At 45.4% G+C, this 26,230-nt stretch overlaps 1 protein-coding gene across 1 annotated transcript; it reads right to left on the bottom strand.

Annotated features, from left to right (window-relative positions):
• Positions 1-608: 608 nt before the first annotated feature.
• MALL (mal, T cell differentiation protein like) lies at positions 609-24,397 on the bottom strand. The gene is made up of 4 exons (XM_053383491.1): positions 23,993-24,397; positions 11,333-11,500; positions 9,524-9,661; positions 609-1,935 (listed from the first exon to the last, which is right to left on the bottom strand). The coding sequence occupies exons 1-4, from the start codon at positions 24,101-24,103 to the stop codon at positions 1,873-1,875; spliced, it is 480 nt and encodes a 159-aa protein (XP_053239466.1). The 5' UTR covers positions 24,104-24,397; the 3' UTR covers positions 609-1,872.
• Positions 24,398-26,230: the final 1,833 nt, after the last annotated feature.

Below are 26,230 nucleotides of genomic sequence, written 5' to 3'. Positions count from 1 at the left end.
TTCTGGTTGTGTGGCTGTATCGCAAAATTCAGAGGTGCCAATTCAGATGAATAGCTATGTTTTGGTTCTTGTATTTATTGAAGAGCTTGCAAATCAGGTAGTTTCTCATTAAAATGCAAACAAAACTGAATTTCTTCCCCTTTTCTGGGAGTGACCCATGGCTTACAGTAGTTGTGTTTGGAAATATGTAATGTTCTAGATGGATCCTTAGAAAGCTCTGGCCCCCTAATGGACCCCACAAGCCTACAACCCTCACAGTTCTTCTGTGGCAGTTTAAACTTCATGGCAAAAACATGTACTTAATTACCATATTTTTTGCTCTATAAGACTCACTTTTTCCCTCCTAAAAAGTAAGGGGAAATGTGTGTGCGTCTTATGGAGCGAATGCAGGCTGCGCAGCTATCCCAGAAGGAAGAACAGCAAGAGGGATTGCTGCTTTCACTGCACAGCGATCGCTCTTGCTGTTCTGGCTTCTGAAATTCAGAATTTTTTTTCTCTTGTTTTCTTTGTCCAAAAACTAGGTGCATCTTGTGGTCTAGTGCGTCTTATAGAGAGAAAAATACGGTACATCTTCTGCATCTACATCTACATACACAGGAACGCAGATATAGTGGGAGGCAGATCTCCAGAGAGATTTATTTTACAGCAACAGCAAAAGAGACACACTTGAGCCAATCAGAGATAACAGTTAGCCATATTATCCTAGCAAAAGATAGTTCACTAAAATAGCAATATAAAATGGAGAACAAAACTATTTTTTTAAAAAACCCACACAGATTTACCAATAAGTTACTTCATGTTTCCCCATAAAAACAAACATTCTCTGTAATAACCAAGGACAGAAAAACCTTTAGCATATATCAGCAGTACTGAAAGGGCAATTCACACATTGCTCTTTGACCCAGTAATATCATCGTGACAGGATGACAAGCCAGAGTTTATATTTATTCATCCCCTGAAGTAAATACAATCTTTTGCTACTTGCAGGAACATTTTCAAAATATACGTCACACACGCATTTGATGAGGTAAAAATACCACGCGACAATACTACAGCATCAGAAAGTAACACATGAATCTTTCTTAATGGTCATCTGGACAACGATATTCATTTGTTTGTGACAGTCACTGTCAGGGCAAACATGGTTTTATCCAAATGGCCTGAGGGAATAGTTTTCAAACTGTTCTTCGGGGAAGCTCTGGCATTGTCTGGAAGCTTCTCAAAGGAACCTAGTCAGAAAAATATGGACATAGACAAGCCTCACTGAAAGATAGTTTGCCTGCTGCCACCCATGTTTCCTGTGACACGCAGAGGCGGGAGATTGTGAGACGCATTTGAGAGCACATTTCTGAGTTTAAGCTGAGCAATGGTCGGGCTCCACAGACTTGGCCAGTGCCTCTTATCATCTGTGCTCACCTAGAAAATATCCCAGAATCCTCTGCAACGTGCTAGGGTTCCAGAGCAGATATACCTGGCTTCATCAGCAGAGGAATTGGTTTGGAAATGGTACAAGTACTTTGAAGAAAAAAACCCCACAAACACACACTGATTTAGAAAAATGGGTGTATTATTTACACAGGTTTTCCAAGGCACAAACTCTAGGGAACAGACCATGACTCTGGATAACTGTGATTATCAAGGATTGGGTGGTAGAATTTCTACTGCAGTTTCTTACACAACACAGCTTGAGCGAAATGGCAGGTTGAAATAAAACCCAATATTTCTTTCACCTAAAATGAGAAGGTGCCGTTAGCTGATGAATGGCCACAATTTCAACTGGGCTTTGTCCTTACGCAAATGTGAATTTGTTTTGGGACACGGATTCCATGGAGGGAAAATTAGGCCTTATGTTATGTACGTTCCCGGCAGTTTTCACTGGTAGTAGTTGCTGAAGGCATGAAGAATATACAGCAGCGTGGTGATGAATGCAAAGAACTGGAAAAGAGAAAAAGGGAGGGAAAAGAGAGATGATTAAAGTATAACGCATATGGTTTTGCTCTCCCAGCTTCCCTGGGTCATTTTCTTCTGAGGAGAGGATATTGGGAGCTTTTGTTGCTTTTCTAATAGTTTATCTCTCTTATATAAAGTAGATGGAAAGGGAGTAGTCAGACAGGCAGTGCTAATCCAAAAGCATCACCTTTGACTCCCAGCGCTGGGAGAGGCTGGTGCAGCCTGACATGTGGGCTAGATTCACCTTATCTATTTAATTAATGAAATTTGGAACACACCACTTGATTGTCAAAACCTCTAACCGGTTTACATAAAGCATAAGATACACACTAAGATTATCTGTGAAAGACAGGAGCCAAGGGCAAGATGACCTAAAAACGATTCAAAATATGAATAAAATCAGTAGTTTAAAAACGCACTTTATGAAAAAAGGAAGAAAATTACCTATTAAAAGGCACATCAGTTTTACGTATACGGGTCAGCTTACTTAAACAAAATGGATTTTAGCAAGTACCTGACCTGAAATAATACAGCACCTGACTCATATCAGTGAGCAAGGAGTCCTAGAGTATAGGTGAAACCACAATGAAAGATCAGTTCCTCACTGGGGACAAACAGACATTGTGTGGCACTTGTAAAAGTGCCACATCCGCAGATCGAAATGATTAAGGCCTCGAGTCAAGGACTGAAGAGTCCCCTGGGGTGGCATCATGGCTTCACCATGATCAAACACACAAGTCCTCCAGCTCTAAAGAATGTCTGCTTTATATACCGTATTTTTCGCACGATAGGACGCACCGGTCCATAGGACGCACCTAGATTTGGGGGGGGAAATAAAGGGGGGGAATTTATTTTTCCCCCCCACCAGGCACGGGGCTGGGGCGGGGGAAGCCCGAGCTACCCCCTCCCCCAGAACGGGACCCAGAGCCATGCCGAAGCTGCGCGCAGCTTTGGCATCGCTCTGGGAGCTTGCGGGGCTGGGGGAGGAGGAAGCCCTCCGCCAGCCTCCAAACCATGTCGGGAGACAGCGGGATGGCGCGCTGCACCTCTCCCGCTGTCCCCCGAGTTTGCGGGGCTGGCGACGGGGAGGAGCAGGCTTCTCCCCCCCGCCAGCCTTCTAGCCAAGTCGGGGGACAGCAGGAAGGGCGCGCTGCGCCTCTCCCGCTATCTCCCGAGTTTGCGGGGCTGGTGACGGGGAGGAGCAGGCTTCTCCCCCCCCGCCAGCCTTCTAGCCAAGTCGGGGGACAGCGGGAAGGGCGCGCTGCACCTCTCCCGCTGTCCCCCGAGTTTGCAGGGCTGGCGACGGGGAGGAGCAGGCTTCTCCCCCCCCCCCGCCAGCCTTCTAGCCAAGTCGGGGGACAGCAGGAAGGGCGCGCTGCGCCTCTCCCGCTGTCTCCCGAGTTTGCGGGGCTGGCGACGGGGAGGAGCAGGCTTCTCCCCCCCCCCCGCCAGCCTTCTAGCCAAGTCGGGGGACAGCGGGAAGGGCGCGCTGCGCCTCTCCCGCTGTCCCCCGAGTTTGCGGGGCTGGCGACGGGGAGGAGCCGGCTTCTCCCCCCCCGCCAGCCTTCTAGCCAAGTCGGGGGACAGCGGGATGGCGGCGTTCCGCCTCCCCGCTGTCCCCCGAGCTTGTGGGGCTGGCGGTGGGGCTCTCCTGAAGCCTGGAGAGCGAGAGGGGTCGGTGCGCACCGACCCCTCTCGCTCTCCAGGCTTCAGCGAAAGCCTGCATTTGCACCATAGGACGCACACACATTTCCCCTTCATTTTTGGAGGGGGAAAAGTGCGTCCTATAGTGCGAAAAATACGGTACATTATTTACACAATGGGCCCCACGTGATTGGCTAATTCCAGGATTCTCCTGTAGGCCAATCAGGTTGCAGATTCACTTCCAACTGGAGCTGAATTGGGTGGCTCCTGTGGACCAATCAGACTGCTGCATTCTGGAGCCTATTGTTCTAGGACCAATCAGGCTGCTGCATTCTCAGAAAAATGGGCTGAAAAAGATTTCGCAGGAAAGTAAGACAATTTTGAATCAGGAGATATCAGCACAGGAAATAGAAGATGCCATTCAAAACATGACGTTGGGCAAATCACCTGGACCGGATGGACTGACTTCCAAATACTACAAAGTTCTGAAGGAAGGCCTTATACAACCTTTGAAGGAAGTCTGCAACGAGATCATGGAGGGGAGAAGGGCACCCGATACGTGGAGAGAGGCCTACATTACACTTATACCAAAGACAGAGACTGAAAAGACTCAACTTAAGAACTACCGACCCATCTCCTTATTAAATGTGGATTACAAAATCTTTGCTGATGTTTTAGCAAAGAGACTGAAAAGAGTTTTGATGGAGGAGATTCATGGAGACCAGGCGGGCTTTCTCCCGAAAAGGCATTTGTCGGACAATGTAAGGAATATAATTGACATTTTGGAGAAGTTGGAGGTGAATATAAACACTAAGGCTGTTTTGATATTTGTGGACGCCGAGAAAGCCTTTGACAATATTTCTTGGAGCTTCATGTTGAAGAACCTCCGGGGGATGGGGGTAGGCCAAGGGTTTGAAAATGGTATAGGTGCAATATATTCTGAACAGAAAGCAAAATTAATTGTAAATAATGTGGTTACAGAAGAGTTCAAGATAGAAAAAGGGACACGACAGGGGTGCCCTATCTCCCCATTACTTTTTATATCGGTCCTGGAGGTTTTGCTTAATATGATCAGGAGGGACCAGTTGGTTAAAGGGATTCAGGTCGGAGTTAAACAATACAAACTGAGAGCATTTGCAGATGACCTAGTACTTACATTGCAAGAGCCAGAAGCTAGCACGAAAAGAGTTTTGGAAATAATTCAAGAGTTTGGTCAATTGGCAGGATTTAAGTTAAATAAGTCAAAGACTAAGGTATTGGAGAAAAATCTAACACAGATTGAAAAAGAAAGGTTTCAGAATGAGACGGGGTTGATTGTGGTTAAAAAAGTGAAATATCTGGGTGTGAATATGACAGCTAAGAATGTGAATCTATTCAAAGACAATTATGAAAAAACTTGGACAGAAGTGAAAAAAGATCTGGAGATCTGGTCAAATCTGAAGCTTTCCTTGTTAGGTCGAATTGCAGTTATAAAAATGAATGTATTGCCAAGAATGTTGTTTTTGTTCCAAGCATTACAAATAATGGACAAAATGGATTGTTTCAAGAAGTGGCAGAAAGATATATCTAAATTTGTCTGGCAGGGCAAGAAGCCCAGAATAAAGTTTAAGATATTAACAGATTCAAAGGAAAGAGGGGGGTTTGCCCTGCCAGACTTTAAATTGTACTATGAAGCGGCAGCTTTCTGCTGGCTAAAAGAATGGCTGCTTCTTGAAAACATAGACATTTTAGATTTGGAAGGATTTAACAATATTTTTGGGTGGCATGCATATTTGTGGTATGACAAGGTTAAAGCGCATAAAAGTTTCAAAAATCATATTGTCAGGAAAGCACTATTAAATGTCTGGGTTAGATATAAGGACTTGCTGGAAAATAAGACTCCAAGATGGTTATCACCAATGGAAGCTAAGGCAGTTAAAAAGCTAAATATGGAGTCGAAATGGCCAAGATATTGGGAAATTTTGGAAAAGGAGGGGGACAAACTGAGATTGCAGAGTTTTGAAAAATTAAAAGGGAAGGTGAGAGATTGGTTACATTATCATCAAATAAATGAAGTGTTTAAATTAGACAGTAAAATAGGCTTCCAGGTGGAAAAATCAAAATTAGAGACTGAACTGTTAGAATCCAGTACTAAGAATTTGTCAAAAATGTATAATCTGCTGCTGAAATGGAATACACAAGATGAAATGGTAAAATCAAGTATGATTAAATGGGCTCAGGACATTGGTCATAACATCTTGTTTGCTGACTGGGAAAAGTTGTGGACCACCGGGTTGAAGTTTACGGCGTGTAACGCCTTAAGAGAAAATATAATGAAAATGATTTATAGGTGGTACATAACCCCAGTCAAGCTTGCAAAGATCTACCATTTGCCCGATAATAAATGTTGGAAATGTAAAGAAAAGGAAGGTATATTCTTTCATCTCTGGTGGACGTGCCCGAAGATTAAGGCATTCTGGGAAATGATCTATAATGAACTGAAAAAGGTATTTAAATATACTTTCCCCAAGAAACCAGAGGCCTTTCTCTTGGGTATTGTCGGCCAGGGGGTGCTAAAGACAGATACAACTTTTTTTATGTATGCTACAACAGCAGCTAGAATACTCATTGCAAAGTACTGGAAGACACAGGATCTACCCACACTGGAAGAATGGCAGATGAAGGTGATGGACTACATGAGTTTGGCAGAAATGACGAGCAGAATCCGAAACCAGGGAAGAGAAGCGGTGGAAGAAGAATGGAAAAAGTTCAAGGACTATTTAAAGAAATACTATAAAATTAATGACAGTTAGAATGATGTTGGATTAAAATAAATGGTTACTATTAGTAATGGTCAAGACAAAGAGAATAAGGATGACTAGCATAAATTTATAGTAAAACAAGGCAAGATTCGCTGAATAATTGTAAGAATTTGGAATACAGAAACGGGAAGCAAGAGGAAGTCGAGGAAGTAAGGTTTAGAAATTGGGTCACGAAATGGTACTTGTTTTTTTTTTGTTCTATTATTGTTTGTTGTTTGTTTATGTACGTCTTGTTTCTGTTAATATAAAAAATTGTTTAATAAAAATATTATAAAAAAAAAAAACAATCAGGCTGCTGCATTCTGAATCCTATTGTTCTAGGACCAATCAGACTGCTGCATTTTGGATCCTATTTAACTCAGTACGTAACACCAGGAATCCCTTCCCTTCTTATTTACAAACTGCATGCTCCCCAAATTGCCTGCAGTTCTCCAGCCCTTGTCTCATCGGTAGCAAATCAGACTCTGCTGCCACATAGTTTGGGTAAGATTCCCACATACACTTTGAAGGGCAAAGCAACTTGCAGCACTTCACCAAAACAAAACTTCAAGTTGTTTCTCTTTCTCTCACCACATTCAAATCTGCCTTCACCTCACCGCATAAGAACTTAGCTGCCTTATATTGAGTTAGACCATTGGTCCATTTAGGTTAGTATTGCTTCCACTGACTGGCAGCAGCTCCCCAGGGTTTCAAAATACCTGGAGTCTTTCCCAGTTCTCCTTGGAGATGCTGAGGATTGAGCCCAGGAGCTTTTGCATGCAAAACACACACTCATATCTTGGAGCTACGGCCCTTTCCTACCTCAAATCCAAACGGTTACGGATGTCACATCCCTGATTGCTCCAAGGAAAATGCTTAGATGCCAGTGGCAATGAAGGGCTGTGACTCTGGAGCCCCTTGTCATCATAATTTCATGGGAACAACTAAGTAGGTGCAGCTAACAAATGTTTACCCACCAAAGTGTGTCATGCACTACCTGATTAGAATTAGATTAGGAAATTATGACAATGAACAAAAACAACCTATCAGATGAACACTGCATATTTATTAATTGAGCTAATCAGTGGGAAATGGATGTAATCTATTCTAATGTGATGAGACATAAACAGCAAGGCACCAACAATTTGCCCTTTAAATTTTGAGTGGTATAAACTTCCCCCTGAATTCCTGTATGTATCATCAAGACTCAGTGAAATTTATTGTACTAAAACAGCGAGCCCTTCATACAAAGAAAATCAAAGAGTCTTTGGAGTATACAAACAGGCTGCATTTCCTCAATTAGCTAAACCACTGCTTAACATTACAGATGAGCCTGTGAGAGGCTTGGGCTAGCACATTTCTCCCTTCCCTCCTTTATTGTAGAAGCACCGGGAGCTCCTGCCTCCATTTGTGACTAACAACAGTATAAACTGTGTTTAATCACAACAATGGTTTAGGAAAACTACCGCTTCATAAACCGTGGTTTGAAGATGCCTTGCTTTAGCCAATCATAGTTAAGACTAACCATAGTTTCCCTGGCTTTGGATGTCATGATAACCTGGGGTTAGTCAAGAATGGAAGCGGGAGCTTCTGAACCCTTCCTCATGGGTGTGCAAGAGGGAGGAGTGCACAAGTTCAGGACTTGCACGGGCTCATTCTCCTAGCACTAAACCGTGGTTTAGCATTACATACAAATGTCATCACATTCTTCTGCCAAGTTTCACCTTAAAATTTACAGTTCTCCCCCACAAAAAGTGAATGAGGTCCTGCCCTACCAAACTCAGCTCTGTTCCCAGCCAGCCTGACCTTCTTACAGCCAGTCTAAGGGTGGCAGTTTCTGTCAGCTTCCTGCTCCTTAGACTCAATGTTGCCCCTGGCAGAACTCAGCAGGGAGGAGGATGGAGACAAAACCAGAATTTGTTGGCTCTGCTTGTCTTTGACTGGATCTATCTACACTTTGGGCTCCCTACATTCTGCCCTTCCAGCTCCAATGGACATCAGCCACTGCTGGTTGGAAGAACTTGGGAGGTTGTAGAGGACATACAGCAAAAATTGCACACACCACTTCACTGAATCAGAAGTCCTTACACACATGGAAAGGACACTTAGGACACTTAGGTTCCAAGTTACTGCTAATAAAAGGCATGGATGAAGTCCACCTGCCACATGCCATATTCTTTATGTGGTGATTCAGGATTATCCTGGCAGATAAATTGATTTCGTTCAGTGCAAAAGATCACAGGTTGCACACTGAAGCTTATTTGGACAAAGAAGCAATCAGTGACGTCTCTGCCTTTGAAAGTGCCGTAGTAAGGTAAAATATGGTGGTCATTATATTAACAAAATAGGAGATCAAAATCAAATGATTCACTGGGTATATAATCAACAGAAGCCCAATTGGATGGTGTTTATTGCTGGTTGAAAGATACGCCCTTTCAGTTGGCAAAATATTTTTCAGCCTGTCAATAACTATTGCACCCATTTTACAGATGGGTTTCATCAAGGCTAAGACAGGTGTGGGGAACCTTTGGCCCTCTGGATGTTACTGAGTTGCAGCATCCATCAGCCCCAGCAATGCATGGCCACCAGCCAGGGATGGTGGGAGTTGTCATTCAGCAACATCTGAAGGTTCCCCACACCTGGGCTAAGAGATATTAATGCACAGCAGGAAGGATGATCGTCGAAGAATTGATGCTTTTGAATTATGGTGCTGGAGGAGACTCTTGAGAGTCCCATGGACTGCAAGAAGATCAAACCTATCCTGAGGGCTCACTGGAAGGACAGATCATGAAGCTGAGGCTCCAATACTTTGACCACCTCATGAGAAGGGAAATCTCTCTGGAAAAGACCCTGATGTTGGGAAAGATTGAGGGCACAAGGAGAAGGGGACAACAGAGGACGAGATTGCTGGACAGTGTTCTCGAAGCTACCAGCATGAGTTTGACCAAACTGCGGGAGGCAGTGGAAGACAGGAGTGCCTGGCGTGCTCTGGTCCAGGGGATCACGAAGAGTCGGACACGACAAAACAACAACAACATGGTGAGTCCGTAGCAGAAGAAGGGTAACTTGAACTTGGCCTCCCCTCGACCCCACATTCACAAACATACCAAACCAAATTCAGCTGGTGGAGCACATAAGAGTTATCTCACCGTAGCAGCAGCATTGAGCTGATAGTAGAGGGGCGAAGACTCTGGGGGCACTTCTGTCTCCGAGCGGATGGTTGCATTGGCCTGAAGGACTGCAGCACTCATGTAGAGGATGCCAGTAGCTCCATGGTAAAGGCTATCCTAAAAAACAGAAGAAGAGCAACAGGTTCGTGTCCAGATCAGGGCCTTTTAAAAAGTGAAAAGTTCAGTTCTGCAGTCTATGTTATGTACATTGTGCAGGTTTAGAAGATATGTTATTTGTCATGAGGAGAGGGTACAGGAACCATCAGGGCCAGGCAGGGCTTTTTTTTCCAGCCGGAACTCTCTGGAACTCAGTTTCGGCACCTCTCAGGTGGGTGCCATTGCCATTCTAAGAGAATGAGGGAGGTGTTCATGGTGAGTTCCAGCACCTCTTTTTCTAGAAAAATACCATGAGGCAAGGTGAGGTGACTGCCTCAGATCAAAGGATCCACAGGGGCAGCAGATCCCGGTGTAGATCTTTATTCTGGCCTTGTTCTTGCTGTAGATCTTCACCCACCCCCCTTCTCCCGTGTCAAGGAGGGGGCGCCATTTTGTGGTTCGCCTCAGCTGCCAAATTGACTTGGGTCAGCCCTGAGAGCTATGCTGGATGCTGATGGTTTGCCTAGGTCAGGGGTTCCAAACTCTGGTCCTTGGATCACCAGTGGCCCATGAGTTTCCTTCTGGTGGTTTAGGGCAGAGGTCGGCAACCTAAGGCCCATGGGCCGGAAGTGGCTCCAGAAATCACTTCTGCGCATGCCCAGACACCAAAAATCGCTTCTTCACAGCCACGATTTCCAGAGTCTGGGCATGCACAGAAGTGATTTCCGGTGCTGCGGACATGCAAAGACGCGATTTCTGGCGTCACGCTGCACCGGTCCAGCCCACGGAGGATCTCTGTGGGAGTGATCTGGCCCATGCCCAGTAAGCCTTGCCGACCCCTGGTTTAGGGCATGCCTGTGGGTTTGTGGTTGGAGATGGGAGACAGCACACCCGTCTCATAAAGCATTCATATTGATTTCTAATTGTAGTTTTACTGTTGCTCTCATTTCTTTACCTTGTATTTCACTGCATTACTTATTTGCTAAATTGCAATGCCATGAAATACTATCTGTAAGAAATCAAAGAGGAAACTATAAAAAATGCCATTAAAAACAAGCTAAAAGAAGCTGCAAAATAATAACAGTGGCACCTCAGGTTAAGAACTTAATTCGTTCTGGAGGTCCGTTCTTAACCTGAAACTGTTCTTAACCTGAGGTACCACTTTAGCTAATGGGGCCTCCCACTGTCACCGCGCCACCAGCACGCAATTTCTGTTCTCATCCTGAAGCAAAGTTCTTAACCCAAGGTACTATTTCTGGGTTAGCGGAGTCTGTAACCTGAAGCGTCTATAACCTGAAGTATCTGTAACCCGAGGTACCACTGTAGCAAGTTCCGGAGGGTGGCAACACGAAAATAGGCTTCTCTGCAGTGGCTCCCCGTCTGTGGAATGCTGTCCCCAGGGAAGTTCGCCTTCATTATACACCTTTAGGCACCAGGCAACAACGTTCCTTTTTAACCAGGCCTTTGGTTGATCTGATTTACATCCTTTGCCCTGTGGGGTTTGGGGGAGGGCTATTGGGTTGTTGTTTTTATTTTTATTATGTATTTTGTGGTTTTATATCTTGATTTTATTCTGTGAACTGCCCTGAGACCCCTGGGTATAGGGCGGTGTATAAATTCAATAAATAAATAGCAATATGTTTTCTAAATTTGCACCCTGTACATAAACTCTGTGTGTGTCCCACCTCTTACCAGGATTCTCCAGGAGGCGAAGTTTTTGTGGAAGCCAAACAGGTAGGACATTAGAAGCATCAGCGAGATGAGAAAGGAAGTGAGGGAGACATACATGACCCATCCCTGCAGCAAAGGGAAGTACACATTGGTAGCTGCTACGAGGATCCAGACCCAGCAGCCAAAGATCTGCAAAGAAGGGGGAAGGAAGGCACAATTATAAGCTTTGCTGTACCCATTTAATGCCGCATCAGTCTGCTTCGGTTCTGTGTAGATTTGTTGGACTCCAACCCCCATCAACCCAAGTGAACACGGCTCATCGCTGGGGATTATGGGAGTTGTAGTTTAAAACTACAGTAAGTAATAAAGGTAAAGGGACCCCTGACCGTTAGGTCTAGTCGTGGCCGACTCTGGGGTTGCGGCGCTCATCTCGTTTTATTGGCCAAGGGAGCCAGTGTACAGCTTCCGGGTCATGTGGCCAGCATGACTGAGCCACTTCTGGCAAACCAGAGCAGCGTACGGAAACGCCATTTACCTTCCCGCCAGAGCGGTACCTATTTATCTACTTGCAGTTTGACATGCTTTCGAACTGCTAGGTTGGCAGGAGCAGGGACCGAGCAACGGGAGCTCACCCCGTCGTGGGGATTCGAACTGCCGACCTTCTGATCGGCAAGTCCTAGGCTCTGTGGTTTAACCCACAGCGCCACCCGCATCCCTTCACAGTAAGTAATACTGGTGCATAAAATTATGCATAGTGCAGGGAAAGTGGGCATAGAGACATTTTCCTCATTCCCTCATAGGATTAGGACCCAGAGCTGTCCAAGGAACTTGAATGTTGAAAGATTCAGGGCAGACAAAAGTCACTGCTTCTTCATACAGCGCTTAGTTAAATGGTGGAATTGGTTCCTACAACATGAAGTGGTGGCCACCAACTTGGATGGCTTTGAAGGAGAATTAGACAAATTTGTGGTTGATAAAGCTATCAATGGCTTCTAGCCACAGTGAGTATTGTTACAAAAGTTGGGTTGCCTTCCCTTTCTCTCTGCCAAGCAATGGGTTTCCAGGGTCTGTGTTCCTTTGGAGAATTGAGACATGGCGGAGACTGTCGTAGCTTTAAGAAATATGGCTTATTCACCTATGTACACCTTCAGTCTGCATGAGGGGAGTCCAGATCTTACAGCATGGTCCCCTGTGGCTTGTCCCCCATAGCAGCGCAGCCCTGGAATGTAAGGCATTTCTCCTAGCCAACCTTCAGCCAGCCTGTCCAAGATGGATACCAATCTATCTTCCTCCCCTCCTTCTTCCCAGCAACCCTTGCTCAGGACTCTCTTTCTATCGCCTCACACCCAATTACCCAGGCAACCTTCCAACCCTCCCAGTCTTTGTTCACACCTCAGGGCAAGGGGGAGAGCATTTCTCTTGCATTGCCAATGGCCCTGTATTGCTTCTTAATGGCCCAGGCTTGGCCAGGTCATTTTTGCACAGGCTAGCCCAGGAATTCCTCTGCAGCTTGTATTTCTTTCTTCACATGCCAAATCAACACAATCCTACCATTTATTAATTTCTAGGGATTAGGGGGTTCCCCTCCAAATCTATAAGAGTATGTTTTTCTAGCTCTGGTGGTTTGTGCCTCTGGTGCCTCTGAAAACCAGTTGCTAGAAATGGCAAGCACAGCTCACTCTTCTGGGCTTTTCATGAGCATCTGCTTGGTCACTGTGAGACTAGGATACAGATGGTATTTAACACCCACCAGACTGACAAAAATGTCTAAATAAGAAAAAGGTTTATGTTGGAAGTGTAAGGAAAATGAGGGATCATTTTTCCACATGTGGTGGTCCTATAAAGTAAGTAAGGAATACAGTGGTACCTCTGGTTATGTACTTAATTCGCTCCAGAGGTCCATTCTTAACCTGAAACTGTTCTTAACCTGAAGCACCACTTTAGCTAATGGGGCCTCCCACTGCTGCCGCGCCGCTGCTGTAGGATGTCTGTTCTCATCCTGAAGCAAAGTTCTTAACCCGAGGTACTATTTCTGGGTTAGCAGAGTCTGTAACCTGAAGCGTATGTAACCTGAATGTAACCCGAGGTACCACTGTATTGGGAAACTAAATATAATGAAATTTTTTTAAAAAAAAAAAACTTTCCCCCAAACACCTGAGATTTTCCTCTTGGGGATGGTAATAATTGAGTCCCCCCTGCAAAAAGAGTTTATGGCTATACGCCATGGCCGCAGCTAGAACCCAATATTGGCACAAAGGTGGATAAGAAGTATGGTACCCACTAAGGAAGAATGGCAGTGTAAAATGTTCAGATATGCTGAACCAGCTGGCCTGACGAACAGGATAAGAGAAAATGAAGATAAGGAATTCAAGGAGGAATGGGTAATGTTTATTGAATATTTTAAGAACCAGTATAAACAAATACGTAGCTTAGCAGGTCTGGAGTAAATCCAGCAGAGCTGAAATAGATAAGAGTTTTTAATAGATAACAAATTGGATGATTAAAAAGATGTGGATTACGCAGAGTAGTAGAAAAGCAAAGGAACCAGGAAAAAGGTGGAAGGGAAGTCATATGGTATATGTATACATGCTGTATTTGGTATGAAGTTGTAAGTGGGATGAGGGGAAGGGGAGAGGGATTAAGCAAGCTCTCTGTTCCTGTTTTTGAAAATGCAAATGAAAAAAATAAATGAAAAAAAAAGATACTGAACCAAGTAGACTTTTGCTCTGATCCAGCCAGGTTCTTCTAATGTAGTCCAGCAACATCTGTAGGACAGTGGGTTGGCCACCCATATTCTAAAGCATTTTGACATCCAAATATAGATTGAACAGAGTGCAGGAAGTGAGACTGGAGTGCACACCTAGCAGTTGCGAAACCCTCTCTCATTCTTCATAAGGTCAACGGCAGGTTAGTTTCTGCTTGATCACTTTATAAGCAACACTGAAATATTAGATTTTACCCATCTGTCAAACAGTAGCAAACAGGGGGAATGATTAAAAAATGAAATAAAGAAGAGCTTTGTGAGAAAAATTCCTCAAAATCAGTTTATGCTTTGATTCAAAAGTTCATTACATATGCTTTACACCAGGGATAGGCAACCTAAGGCCCATAGGTATCAACTTTCAGATTTGAAAATAAGGGATCAGCAGCCTCAAAAATAAGGGATCAGCAGCCTCACCTGTCCTGGGGACAGTCTACGGGATATCTAACAATGCGGGAAGCAGCGGGAAACGGCGCTGGAATAAGGGAATTTCCCGCAAAAAAAGGTAAGGTTGACGGCTATGCTAAGGCCTAAAGTCGTTTAACCAGCCCCCGAGCTGCCCCCGAACCGAGCCGCCTGCTTGGCGGATCCCTGTGCGCTGTGCTAAACTGGCACAGCGTGGTGCAGGGATTCGCTTCCGCAGCGCCGGAAATCGTGTCTGCACAGACGCTGGAAATCACAGGTGCATGTGCAATCCAGCCCACAGAGGGATCTCCGCTGGAGTGAACCAGCCCAGGTGAGGTAAACCTTGCCATCCCCTGCTTTACACATTACCTCTACAGTTATAAAGTAAAAAATCCATTTCACAGTGTACAGGACAGAGCTGCCCGCTCTGAATTAGCATTTTGAATTTAGCAGTGCAGCCCACCAGCCGAGTATTGTGTGCAAAAATGACAGTACTAGGGTCATGAAATGCACACATCCATGAAAAGGCATTATATTACGGGGAAATTGCTTTGCAAAAAAAATGTGTTTTGGGCAAAACCGCATGCAAAAATGTGCAGATTGGGAGAATTTTTGCACCAAAATGCTGATGAATCTTCACAAGGACTTAAAAAAAAATCACAAGCTGATATGGAGAACTGAGGACTGAAAAGAAGAAGAAAGAAACTGAGAGGAAGCAAAATGGACTGATTTGCCCAGTTTCGGTTGGAAGGGAAGAGAAAGATCTTCCAGTGGTTAAAAGTGTTGTGCAAGCTCTCTGGGTTGCAACTGGGCTGAAGAGTCCTTCACGTCTGAGACAAGGAGTGGTGCACCCACCCAACTATTCAGATCAGAGCTGGCTAGATATATCCTTAGCTATTGCTTTTCGGGCAATTGCCTGGCAATTTTGCCAAGAGAAGAGCCTTGCCCTGTTAAACACTGCCAGGAGCGAGCCTGCAGTAAATCACACTGTGCAAGTTGGAGTTAACTCTTTATTAGCAAAAATATGATCTGTACAGACCTAATGAGCACAGCAACTTATATCTGGCAAGCCTTGCCTCCATGAAGCAGTTGCTGAGACTGAATGTCCCCGCCTCCTGTGAGCTGTCTAAGTCCCTTTCTCTCCAGGGTTTCCCCCCAAGCAATTGGAGACCATGCCTGTGTGGATCTAACCTCCCCTCTGTCCTTTTCATGCCTCCACTGGTTCTGGGAGACCAAGGGGGACAAGAGCTTGTCACAGCAGGAGTGGGACACCCATACCATCCAGACTCATCTCTGCCTCTTGGCCTCCCTCCTCTACTGCTTCAGTTTCTGCCTCTGATTCTAGACTTCGCTCTGCCACAGCCTCTTCCTGCTCACTAAACCCTGTTACCTCCTCAGCTTCTGACACCTCCTCCTCCCTGTTTTCTCCCTCTGCCCACTCATCATTGTCCCACCACCACTCCCCAGATTTGAGCCTTCTTCCCTTGGGGGTTCCCAAGCTGGTTCCTCACACCATTCCTCTGCATCCTGCCAGTCCATGAAAATTTCTTAGCAGCTCTCATTAATCTGAACCTACTGTCAACTCACAAAGGACAAGTGTGCCTTCCCCACAAAACTGCCTTGGACTGACCAGTCGTCCATCTCTGTGCTGTGTGACTGCCTCACAACTACAAGCTCCCAGCAGTGGTGTTCTCTTCTCTCAGGCCTTGTTACTAAGGCAACACCTGCCCTCAAACTCTGTGAACCTGATTCTTTTCACCATGTCTTCACCCTGGGCTCCACACCCAGCCTCCCTTTCTGCCTCTCTCAGCTCTTTTCAAGGTCTCCACCCAGGAGTCATTGAACCTGATTCTTGGGAGTACATTGCAGCTATTTCTGCTGATGGACAAACAGAGGCTTGCAAACAAGTCATCTTTATTCTAAAGCAACATAGGGTCCTGCAGCACCTTAAGGACTAGCCAATGTGTTTGCTTGTAGTTTGTTAACTGGGAACTGTAGCTCTGAGAAGGGTAAACTACAGTTCTTGAGATTCTTCGGGGGAGGGGTGTGTTTTAAATGTATGGGGACCCACTGAAAATAATGGACATAGGTAACATGGGTCTATTAATTTCTTAGCAAAAAAATAATTGACTACAACCCACGTTGTACATGTGACCTTGGTCATTTTTGCCACACACAAAAAGAGCATGGCTTTTACCCTAGAAACTTTCGTTCTTGGCTATCTTAGCAACTTAATAAACACCCAGAAGTAGTCATTGAAAGAAGTAGTAATTGATACATTAGGGCAGGCATAGGCAAAGTCGGCCCTCCAGATGTTTTGGGACTACAACTCCCAACATCCCTGACCACTGGTCCTGTTAGCTAGGGATGATGGGAGTTGTAGTCCCAAAACATCTGGAGGGCCAAGTTTGGGGATGCCTGCATTAGGGGAATTCTCCGTGCAAATTGGCACAAATATGGCTTTGAGTTAAGACGTTTTATTTATTTTGCTTTGAGAATAAAGCTACTGTTTACTTCTCTGTAGGTGAAGAAACATATAACATTTATAGAGCATTGGGGCTGCTCTGCAATGGGGCCTCCCTCTGGCAAGTTTAAAGCTGCAGTCCTAGGCATGTTTGCTTGGGCGTTAAGTCCCACTGAACACAACGCAACCAACTTCTGAGTGGACATAGGATTGCACTGTTGTTGTACACCTTTGCGAGGGTGTTCTGTGTGATCTGTAGATCTGCAACAGAAGACCTGTACAGGACTGATGAACTATGTCCCTATAATGTCACCAACAAACCATTCCACTTTCCACTAAGGCTTTGCACTTCAAAAAGTTTCATTAGACAAATAAAGAAATAATGCAATGGACAGATGGATAAATTCTTTAACGTTCAGCCTTCTTTTACAGTGGTACCTCGGGTTAAGAACTTAATTCGTTCCGGAGGTCCGTTCTTAACCTGAAACTGTTCTTAACCTGAGGTACCACTTTAGCTAATGGGCCCTCCCACTGCTGCCGCGCCACTGGAGCATGATTTCTGTTCTCATCCTGAAGCAAAGTTCTTAACCTGAGGTACTATTTCTGGGTTAGCGGAGTCTGTAACCTGAAGCGTCTGTAACCTGAAGCGTCTGTAACCCGAGGTACCACTGTATTAAAAATTTATTTTTCAAAAAATAATAATGGTGGGCAGCCTTCCTGAAGCATGTGGAAGGGGCAAGACTGACCACCAAGCCAGGACCAAGATCTGTCTCATCCCTGTTTGAAAGCCAGGAGGAAGGTGGCTTCACCTCATGGCTGAAGGATGTGCTGTAAGCGCTCTCTCTCTCTCTCTCTCTCTCTCTCTCTCTCTCTCTCTCCCCCCCTCCCCTCTCTCTCTCTCGTCACATCTTTCTGCACCCATCCTAGATTCTCTTCAGAAGATTGATTACTTTTCTTCTTTCCCATGTTCCTTACATTGGCACAAAGCTACCTGCAGCCAGCCAGCCGCTCTGCTATAAGATGAGAACTGCTGATAAAAGGAGCAGGATGCAAACCCGGTATTCTACTCATCCGTTCGAATAGCTTAACGGCATAGACCATGACCGTGTTGTGCCATGTTTAATGCCAAATAGCAAAGATTCCATTCACTATTTGGGTTTGGACATCTTACACTGTAAATGAAGTGAGTGAGGACATCTGCAAGCATAGGAGCTAAGTGTGTACTTCACAACATGCACAGAAACTGGAGTAGGGTGTTTATACACAGGATAGATCAGGCATCTTATACCCTCAGTTCCATAGGGAATGGGCTATGATTCTGTGAGTTTAATCTCTGACATTTCTAGAATGGGACGAAAAAGATCCCTGTCCAAAACTTTGGAGAGCTACTGTAAATCAACATAGACAGTATACTGAGCAAAATGGACCAATGACCTGTCTTAGTAGATTCCAGTGTTCTGACTGGGTTGGCAACAACCACCAAAATAGATCATGGTGCTGCAAATCCATAGATATGATCCCCTGCAGTTTTTAAAAACTAATAACAGCCATGTGGTGGTGTTGGACTGAGACCACGACAATGGAGAAGGACAATTTAATCCCCCATAAAAAAGAAAGAAAAAGGTCTATTTACTGTGTGGGGCAAAATGTACAGGTAAAATATGTACACCTGTGAAGCCTAATTCAAGAGACAGATATTGGCACAGAGAGAAAATTTTAAAAAACCCAAACCTGTGTTTATATATAGGACATACTTCATATGATTTGTGCAAACCTTTCATTATGAACAGGCAATGAGTTTTCTGGATCATTAATTCTTCAAGAAGAACCTAGCCTCACAATTCTCCTAGGATGTCAGTTCCTGCATACCTACTTGAGCAGCCGCTATAAATATGCACATATTTCACAAAGGTGTTCCCAGAGACCTACCCTGAGCCAGAGCTACCATTTCAGTGACAACAAGGGGTGGGGTTGGGGGGAATCTGGCACTGAGCTTTTCATATCCACTAACAGGCATCTCTCAGCTTCTGCTTACTCAGACCCACACTCCCCACTGAGGGCTGATGAGGAAGGATCGCTTTCAAGAGAGGCACAGACCCACCCTTGTTGAGAAGCAACCAGACAGGTTCTCAAGGGTGGGTCGCGCAGAGGTGAAATCAGGCCTTCCGTTTCAAAATACAGTGGGACCTCAGGTTACATACGCTTCAGGTTACAGACTCCGCTAACCCAGAAATATTACCTCAGGTTAAGAACTTTGCTTCAGGATAAGAACAGAAATTGGGCAGCGGCAACACAGCGGCAGCAGGAGGCCCCATTAGCTAAAGTGGTGCTTCAGGTTAAGAACAGTTTCAGGTTAAGAACAGACCTCCGGAACGAATTAAGTACTTAACCCGAGGTGCCACTGTACTGCTCAGGACGGTCCCCAAAACCTCCCAAGCACATTTTAGTCGGGGAGGATCAATAGGCTACAGAGGAAAGGGGGAACTGGTGGACTTTGCCTCTACAGGTGTGAGCATCCAGCAGGTAACATTCCGCTCAGAGGATGTTTCCACTGGCAGAATCCTAATTATTATCTAAGCCCATGGGATTAAAGTCAGAAGCTCTCTCTGTGGCACGGTTGTGTACAATTTTTTAAAGCGTCTTTACCTAGAACGTTATTTTGTTTACAGAATTTAGGATCCTTCTTTGAGGAAAGTCCTGTAAGCCCACTGTGGTCTGCAGGAAATGAAAAATGCACAGAGAGATACTCTTTTGTAACTAAAGGCATAAGCTATTGCAGATCCTCCTTGCACAAGGCCCACTTATGTTCACAAGAAGCTGCACAAGAGGAATGCTTTTCAGTGGGACTCGGTTGGACTTAACTTCCTCAGTTGCACCCACCACCTTCTATTACGGTTCATAAGAACATAACAGAGAGGCCGAAGGCCCGACTAATCCAACCTATTTCCTTAAAAAGGCAAAGAGATGCCTCTGAGAAGCTCTCAAGCAAGGCATGAAAGCTCCTAAAGCCTGCAGAACACTCTCCCTGCACCTCTGAACTCTCTCCCCAGGTGAGTGCAATAGTGAGTGGGGTTGCCAACATTTGTTTCCCTGGACGCTTGTCCCCTGTTTCTTTTTTTAGGCTGAATCTGTGCAAGTTAAATGTGTGTGCATTGCAAGTCAACTGCATCACAGATGTTCCTGAGGTGGTTATTGTTTGTTTGTTTTGTCCTGCTTTTATTGCACTATATTGCAAGAGAATCCCGCCAGATGCACTAGCACTGGGGAAGCACTGCAGAACATCTAATAAAGCAAAATGATGTGTGGACAAGTCCCGCATAAATCCGCCACTAATGCATGACCATTTCATTACCAGTTGCATTGGCTCCCACTGGAGTATCAGGTCAGGTTTAAGGTGCTGGTTTTGACCTTTAAAGCCCTTTGTGGCTTAGGGCCCTCGTATTTACGGGACTGCCTCTCCTGGTATGCACCGCAGGGGACCTTAAGGTGCATGAATAATCATAGTTTAGAGGTCCCAGGCCCTAAGGAAGTCAGATTATCCTCCACCAGGGCCAGGGCCTTCTCAGTGATGGCTCCAACCTGGTGGAGACCAGGGCCCTGCAGGATTTAACTTCCTTCCTCGGGGCCTGTAAGTCAGAGCTATTCTGCCTGGCTTTCAATTTGAACTTAGCCTGATCTTTTATTCCCCTTCCTTCCTTCCTTCCCTTCCCCTCCCCTTTTTATGAAGATTACCCACTCTGGGATCCCACAGCTAATTCTTCCCCGATCTCCTCGCTGGCCCAAATAGGACTAATTTAGCCAGCTAGCCCTGGTTATCATCTAATGGATTTCCCCCCAAATTGATTTTTGAATGCTGAATTTATTGTTATTCACATTTTATACTGTATTTTATGCTGTTTTTTGTTTCATCAATTAAGTGTTTTAAATTTGTTGTTAGCCACTCTGAGCCCGGTTTTCTGAACCAGGAAGAGTGGGGTATAAATAAAAAATTATGTATATATTTATTATATCAATAGCATGTTGCAGTAGGTAAAGTAGACACCTGCAACAAAACCGCTGTCTGAAGGGCCCCACAGCAGGTCAGCTTTCTGTGTTCCTAATCTGATAAACCTTTGCCATTTGGATCCATTAGTCTGCACAATCTTCCAAACAAAGAAGCCAAAACTTTTTGTGGTATGCAGAATTTTCCTGACAGTTCTGATATGAACACTGCCCATTTTGCAGAGTATAAAAAGGTTTGTGGAGGAAAACAAAGCTCCAAGGCTTTGCCACTTTCCCCCATGCCTGTTAGCATATGGTTACCAGATTTTTTTCAATGAATCCGGGGACACTTTTTTCCTTTTTCTTTTTTTGAAGCTGAGTAGCAACAGGGAGTCAGTAGTGGGGATGGTGGGGCAAAAGACCCTGGGCCCAAGCATACATGCATATTGTATAAAGATGCAAAGCCCTTCTTTTGCACCCTGTGAAACATAAAGGCGCAGAGTTTTTTAAAAACTGGGCCACGGCAGCCCGCCTGCGACTCCCAAGCCTCCCCGATCAGTCAAAACAAAGAGGGAAGGGGGCAGGAGATTGCACAAAACACATCCTATGTGCACAAGACACATCATATGGGGGAAATGGCAGGTGCCACGGCAGCAAGCAGCTCCTGAAGCCAGCCAGAGCCAACTGCACTACCAGGCTGGCTCCGGGCTGCTGAGGTTGCCGCTGCCACGTTTCCCGGGGACAGATTTGCAAATTTGGGGACATTCCAGGGATGGAATTTGTCCGGGGACAGATTTGCAAACCCAGGGACGTCTGGTAACCCTATGTTAGCAGCCGCTGTTCCTCTGATCTGCCCCCACCTCAATGTCATCCTTTTAACTGAAAATGCATTGCTTGCCACACTCCTTAATGGGCATTCCAAAACCATTAGGTAATTAAGGTGTGTCAGTCATATCACAGGAGCGCTGGCTTTCCATTTCACAGCGCAGGGATTTCTTCTTGCGAAGTCTTTGTCATCAGTACCACTGGGGCATTTATTGTAATTTGCTGGATTTGTGACGAAGGCAACCTTCGCTCAAGAGGTCCTTCACTTATCAGAGGCAAAGTCCGACAGCATTAAAGTCCACACGTCATAAAGCTCACGGGGAACACAAATGGGCTGCAGCTCTTGAGTTCCTCTGCCACGTTTTCCGTATCATGGGCTCATACCCAAAGTATGCAGACTTGAAAGGAAACTCTTGGAATCAATAGATTAACCTCCAGATAAATGTGTGTAAGAATATGTTCGGGGATGGTTAGTACAGCTGATTTTGGAGCTCTCTGCTTTGCATGTCAGCTAGCAGAACTCTGCCCCCAAAGTTCCAGTTACTTAAATCTGCCTGCTCCTCTCACCTGTATAAATCAACAGCTTCATTACCGTGTGACCCCAAAATTCTGGATTCCCCTGCAGCCTGATGCCAAAGTTTAGCACTAGTTTTGTGCCATTTTGTGCCACGAATCCCCACATTTCGTGCCAGACCTCAGACAGGGTCACAATTTTAATGCCAAAAAAACCAACCTTTTCCAATGGACTCCAGACAGGTGCCAAAGTTTTGTGCTAGTTTTGTGCTACAAACTCCATGTTTTCTGCCACCCCCCTCCCAAACTGAGTAATTGACACTCAAACCAAGGTCCCAGGTAAATGGCCAAAACCCCAACCTTGTCCGATTAACTGCAAACCACATTAGTTAAGCTTAAAAAAACGCTGGTGTCTAACTTGTGAATACTCCTGGTTCAACCCCTTGGTACCATATGCAGCTCAGCCAAGCCTAAAATGTATCTAATCATTATGCTATTCACTCCAAGTTTATTTGTAAGATAACTGGTCAGAGAGAACCTTTCAGGAGCAGAACATGTCCTCACAGCAATCAGCCTCAAGGAGATGAATAGGGACTAGAGAGGACTGGTTTGCTCCCGAGTCCCTGAGAGTCAAACTGAGCATCAAACAGCATTGTGGATGGCTGCTCAATTAGCTTTGCTTTCTGAGGTTGATTGCTTCTTTTAAGAGTCTAGCATGGTCAGTTGGTGTTTCATCAACATGGTCAATCAACTGGGAATCTCTTTGCATTTTTGGAACAAGATAACTATGGAGAGTCAAAAGCGATGCCCTCCAAACCCTGGCTTTGCCACGTAAAGGGGCCATGTTGTAGGGGATAACAAATGCCTCTTCTCAAGGTCCACAAGAGCTGCTGCCAGGCAGAGAATGCAGTACTGAGTTCGAAGGACTGATGGTCTGAGTTAAAGCTGTCTCACACTTTCAAAACACCATTGTTCTCTTCTCTTGCTCAAAATGACTCCGTTCTGTTGCTCTCTGTCTCATATAGGGCAATGAGCAATACTACTAAACTAATCCTGGTTTCATTTTCTGTACTGCTGTACCTCTTGAGCTTCTTTCTGACAAAGAGGACAAGAGACTTACAGGCAAGGTGCTACGTTCGCAGTTGGTGGGAGATCACTGATCTAAACTGGCTCTCTCCAGCCTGACTTCTTCCACTGCACCTGACCTGCATACTTTCCAGGGAGTTGTGAGTTTCCTGCATCCTCCCTTAGGGGTCCCCTCTTTTGAGTGCCTATCCTTTTCAAAAGCCCCAATTCTTGGGATCTTTGCCATCCAGGTTTTATCCCAACAGATTGCAACATCAATATCCTTGGAATAATCAGAATAGGTGCTCCAAAATATTTTAAAATAATTTCAGGGCCCATTGAAAGCAACAGTGATGCAGATGGATAGCAATCAGATTGGCACGCTAGTGCAAATTCAGATGCACAGCAGCTTTAAGCTTGCATTCTCTGATCCAGTAAGTGAGATGTGTGGAGACCTTTTGATGTGCAATGGATTTCCTTTTGTGGGTTATCTATGTGCACGTGTGTGTGTGTGTGTGTGTGTGTGTGTGTATCAATCTGCATATTTCATGCCCATGCCAGAAGCCAAAACTCCCGGCCATGCATAAATGCTACAAGGAGCGTACATGAACTGCATTATACTATATGGAATCAAATAACTATAATTAAAGGAAGTCGTTTGACTTACCAGCTCTGGCAGAATCAAGGCATACGGTATGGTTCTGAAAACATCCACTCCTGAAGGAATATTTTCAGGCGCTGTGCCGACGGGAACTGGTCCTGAAGATTTGGTATCCATTTCTGTACAGGCTGAATAGCTGTAGTTAGTACAGCTCCGCTACTCTCAGTTATCTCTGAGAAGCTGTTTGCAAGCAAAGCTTAAAATAGTATCCACAGACACACCCAACTGGACGTCAAAGGTGAAGCCTGTTCCAGCTTGGCAGGTAGCTCCACTCATCACTGCAGAAGAATCATCAACTATTCTAAAGTTAATAAAGCCGATCAGGAAGGGTTTGGCAATCATATGCCCTGCTGGAAAAGAGAGAGAGGAAGCGGCAACACACAAACACACCTGTTTCTGTTGCAAGGCTCAATGGCTTTTGTATTCCAGGGCTTCCCAATACCTGGCTAGGACTCCCTTGCAAGCTCACTCAGCTTCTAGGCATTGAGAGAAATCTTTACAAGCTGTTTGCTGTTTATTCCGAAAGACTGCAAACTTTAGAAAACTTTAGTTAAACAATAAAACAAACTCATTAACAGTATTTTAAAGTTAGGAATAGGGACGCGGGTGGCGCTGTGGGTTAAACCACAGAGCCTAGGACTTGCTGATCAGAAGGTTGGTGGTTCGAATCCCCGCAACGGGGTGAGCTCCCGTTGCTTGGTCCCTGCTCCTGCCCACCTAGCAGTTCAAAAGCACGTCAAAGTGCAAGTAGATAAATAGGTACTGCTCCGGTGAGAAGGTAAACGGCGTTTCCATGTGCTGCTCTGGTTCTCCAGAAGCAGCTTAGTCCTGCTGGCCACATGACCAGGAAGCTGTACTCCGGCTCCCTCGGCCAATAAAGCAAGACAGAAAGGCAACCCCAGAGTCGGCCACAACTGGACCTAATGGTCAGGGGTCCCTTTACCTTTACCTAAAGTTAAGAATGCTGGAATCTGAATTTTGCACCGTTGTGAGGCTGGTTAAAAAAAAGAAAAAAAGGCTACTTGGCCAACAGAAAGGATCAGCTGGCATGTTCCTTTGGCCTGCAAAGGTGCTAAACAAGAACTTATCTGCAGATCAGCACTCATGTAGCAGCCCCTCAAAGGCATAAGCGTCTAAGTCAATGCTCCCTAGAGGGTGTGGGAGGGAAGAAGACAAGCAGAGGTGAGCAGAAGAAGAAGACAGAAAGAGCTGTTTCCACATCAAGTTCAGTGTTGCTGTTCTGAGATTCGTTCAAGGGCATTCGGGCTGATATGACGGCTACGGCAACTGGCTTCGGTCTGCCTTTGGATCCATTCATCCACTGCGTAACGAAAGCACTCAGCCTGCCTACATAGCCCTTCCCTACACTTTGGAGCAAAAGTTAACAGGGGAAGTGATTTGTACTGCATTTCAGCACAGCATTTCCGACTGTTGCCAGAAAGAATGGAAATGGGAGGGGGACTGCATCAGTTATAGATGGGGAAGTGTTCTGTCCAATAAGCATGGCACACACAAGTGTGCTTCTTCCATCCTTCCTGGAGGGTGGGGCACACCAGTCCAACGGAGGGTTTCCTGAAGAATGGAATAATTGATCTGGCCCTCTGTCTCCTTGCATCTGCTCCTAGAGCAAACCAACACAAGCAAATGAACAAACAAACACCAGCAAAACGTCCAACTACTGTAGAAGGCATCAGAATACTAGGAGCCCTGCTAGAGTACCCCCTGAATCTATCCAGCTGGGTATTCTGCCCCCCAATGCTAGCCACCCAAATGCCACAAATCAGACAGAAAGGTACCAGCCACCCTCCCAGCTAGACTGGTGACTGAGAGCAGCCGCCGAGACCACGTAACACCGGTCTTGAAAGACCTACATTGGCTCCCAGTACGTTTCCGAGCACAATTCAAAGTGTTGGTGCTGACCTTTAAAGCCCTAAACGGCCTTGGTCCAGTATACCTGAAGGAGCGTCTCCACCCCCATCGTTCAACCCAGACGCTGAGGTCCAGCGCTGAGGGCCTTCTGGCGGTTCCCTCGCTGTGGGAAGCCAAGTTACAGGGAACCAGGCAAAGGGCCTTCTTGGTGGTGGCACCTGCCCTGTGGAACGCCCTCCCATCAGATGTCAAAGAAATAAACAACCACCTGCTGTTTAGAAGACATGTGAAGGCAGCCCTGTTTAGGGAAGTTTTTAATATTTAATGCTGTGTTGTTTTTAACATTTGATTGGGAGCTGCCCAGAGTGGCTGGGG

This window comes from Podarcis raffonei, chromosome 3 (genome assembly GCF_027172205.1).
Source record: "Podarcis raffonei isolate rPodRaf1 chromosome 3, rPodRaf1.pri, whole genome shotgun sequence".
Taxonomy (NCBI): Eukaryota; Metazoa; Chordata; class Lepidosauria; order Squamata; family Lacertidae; genus Podarcis; species Podarcis raffonei.
This window is presented reverse-complemented; position numbering and strand designations above follow the sequence as displayed.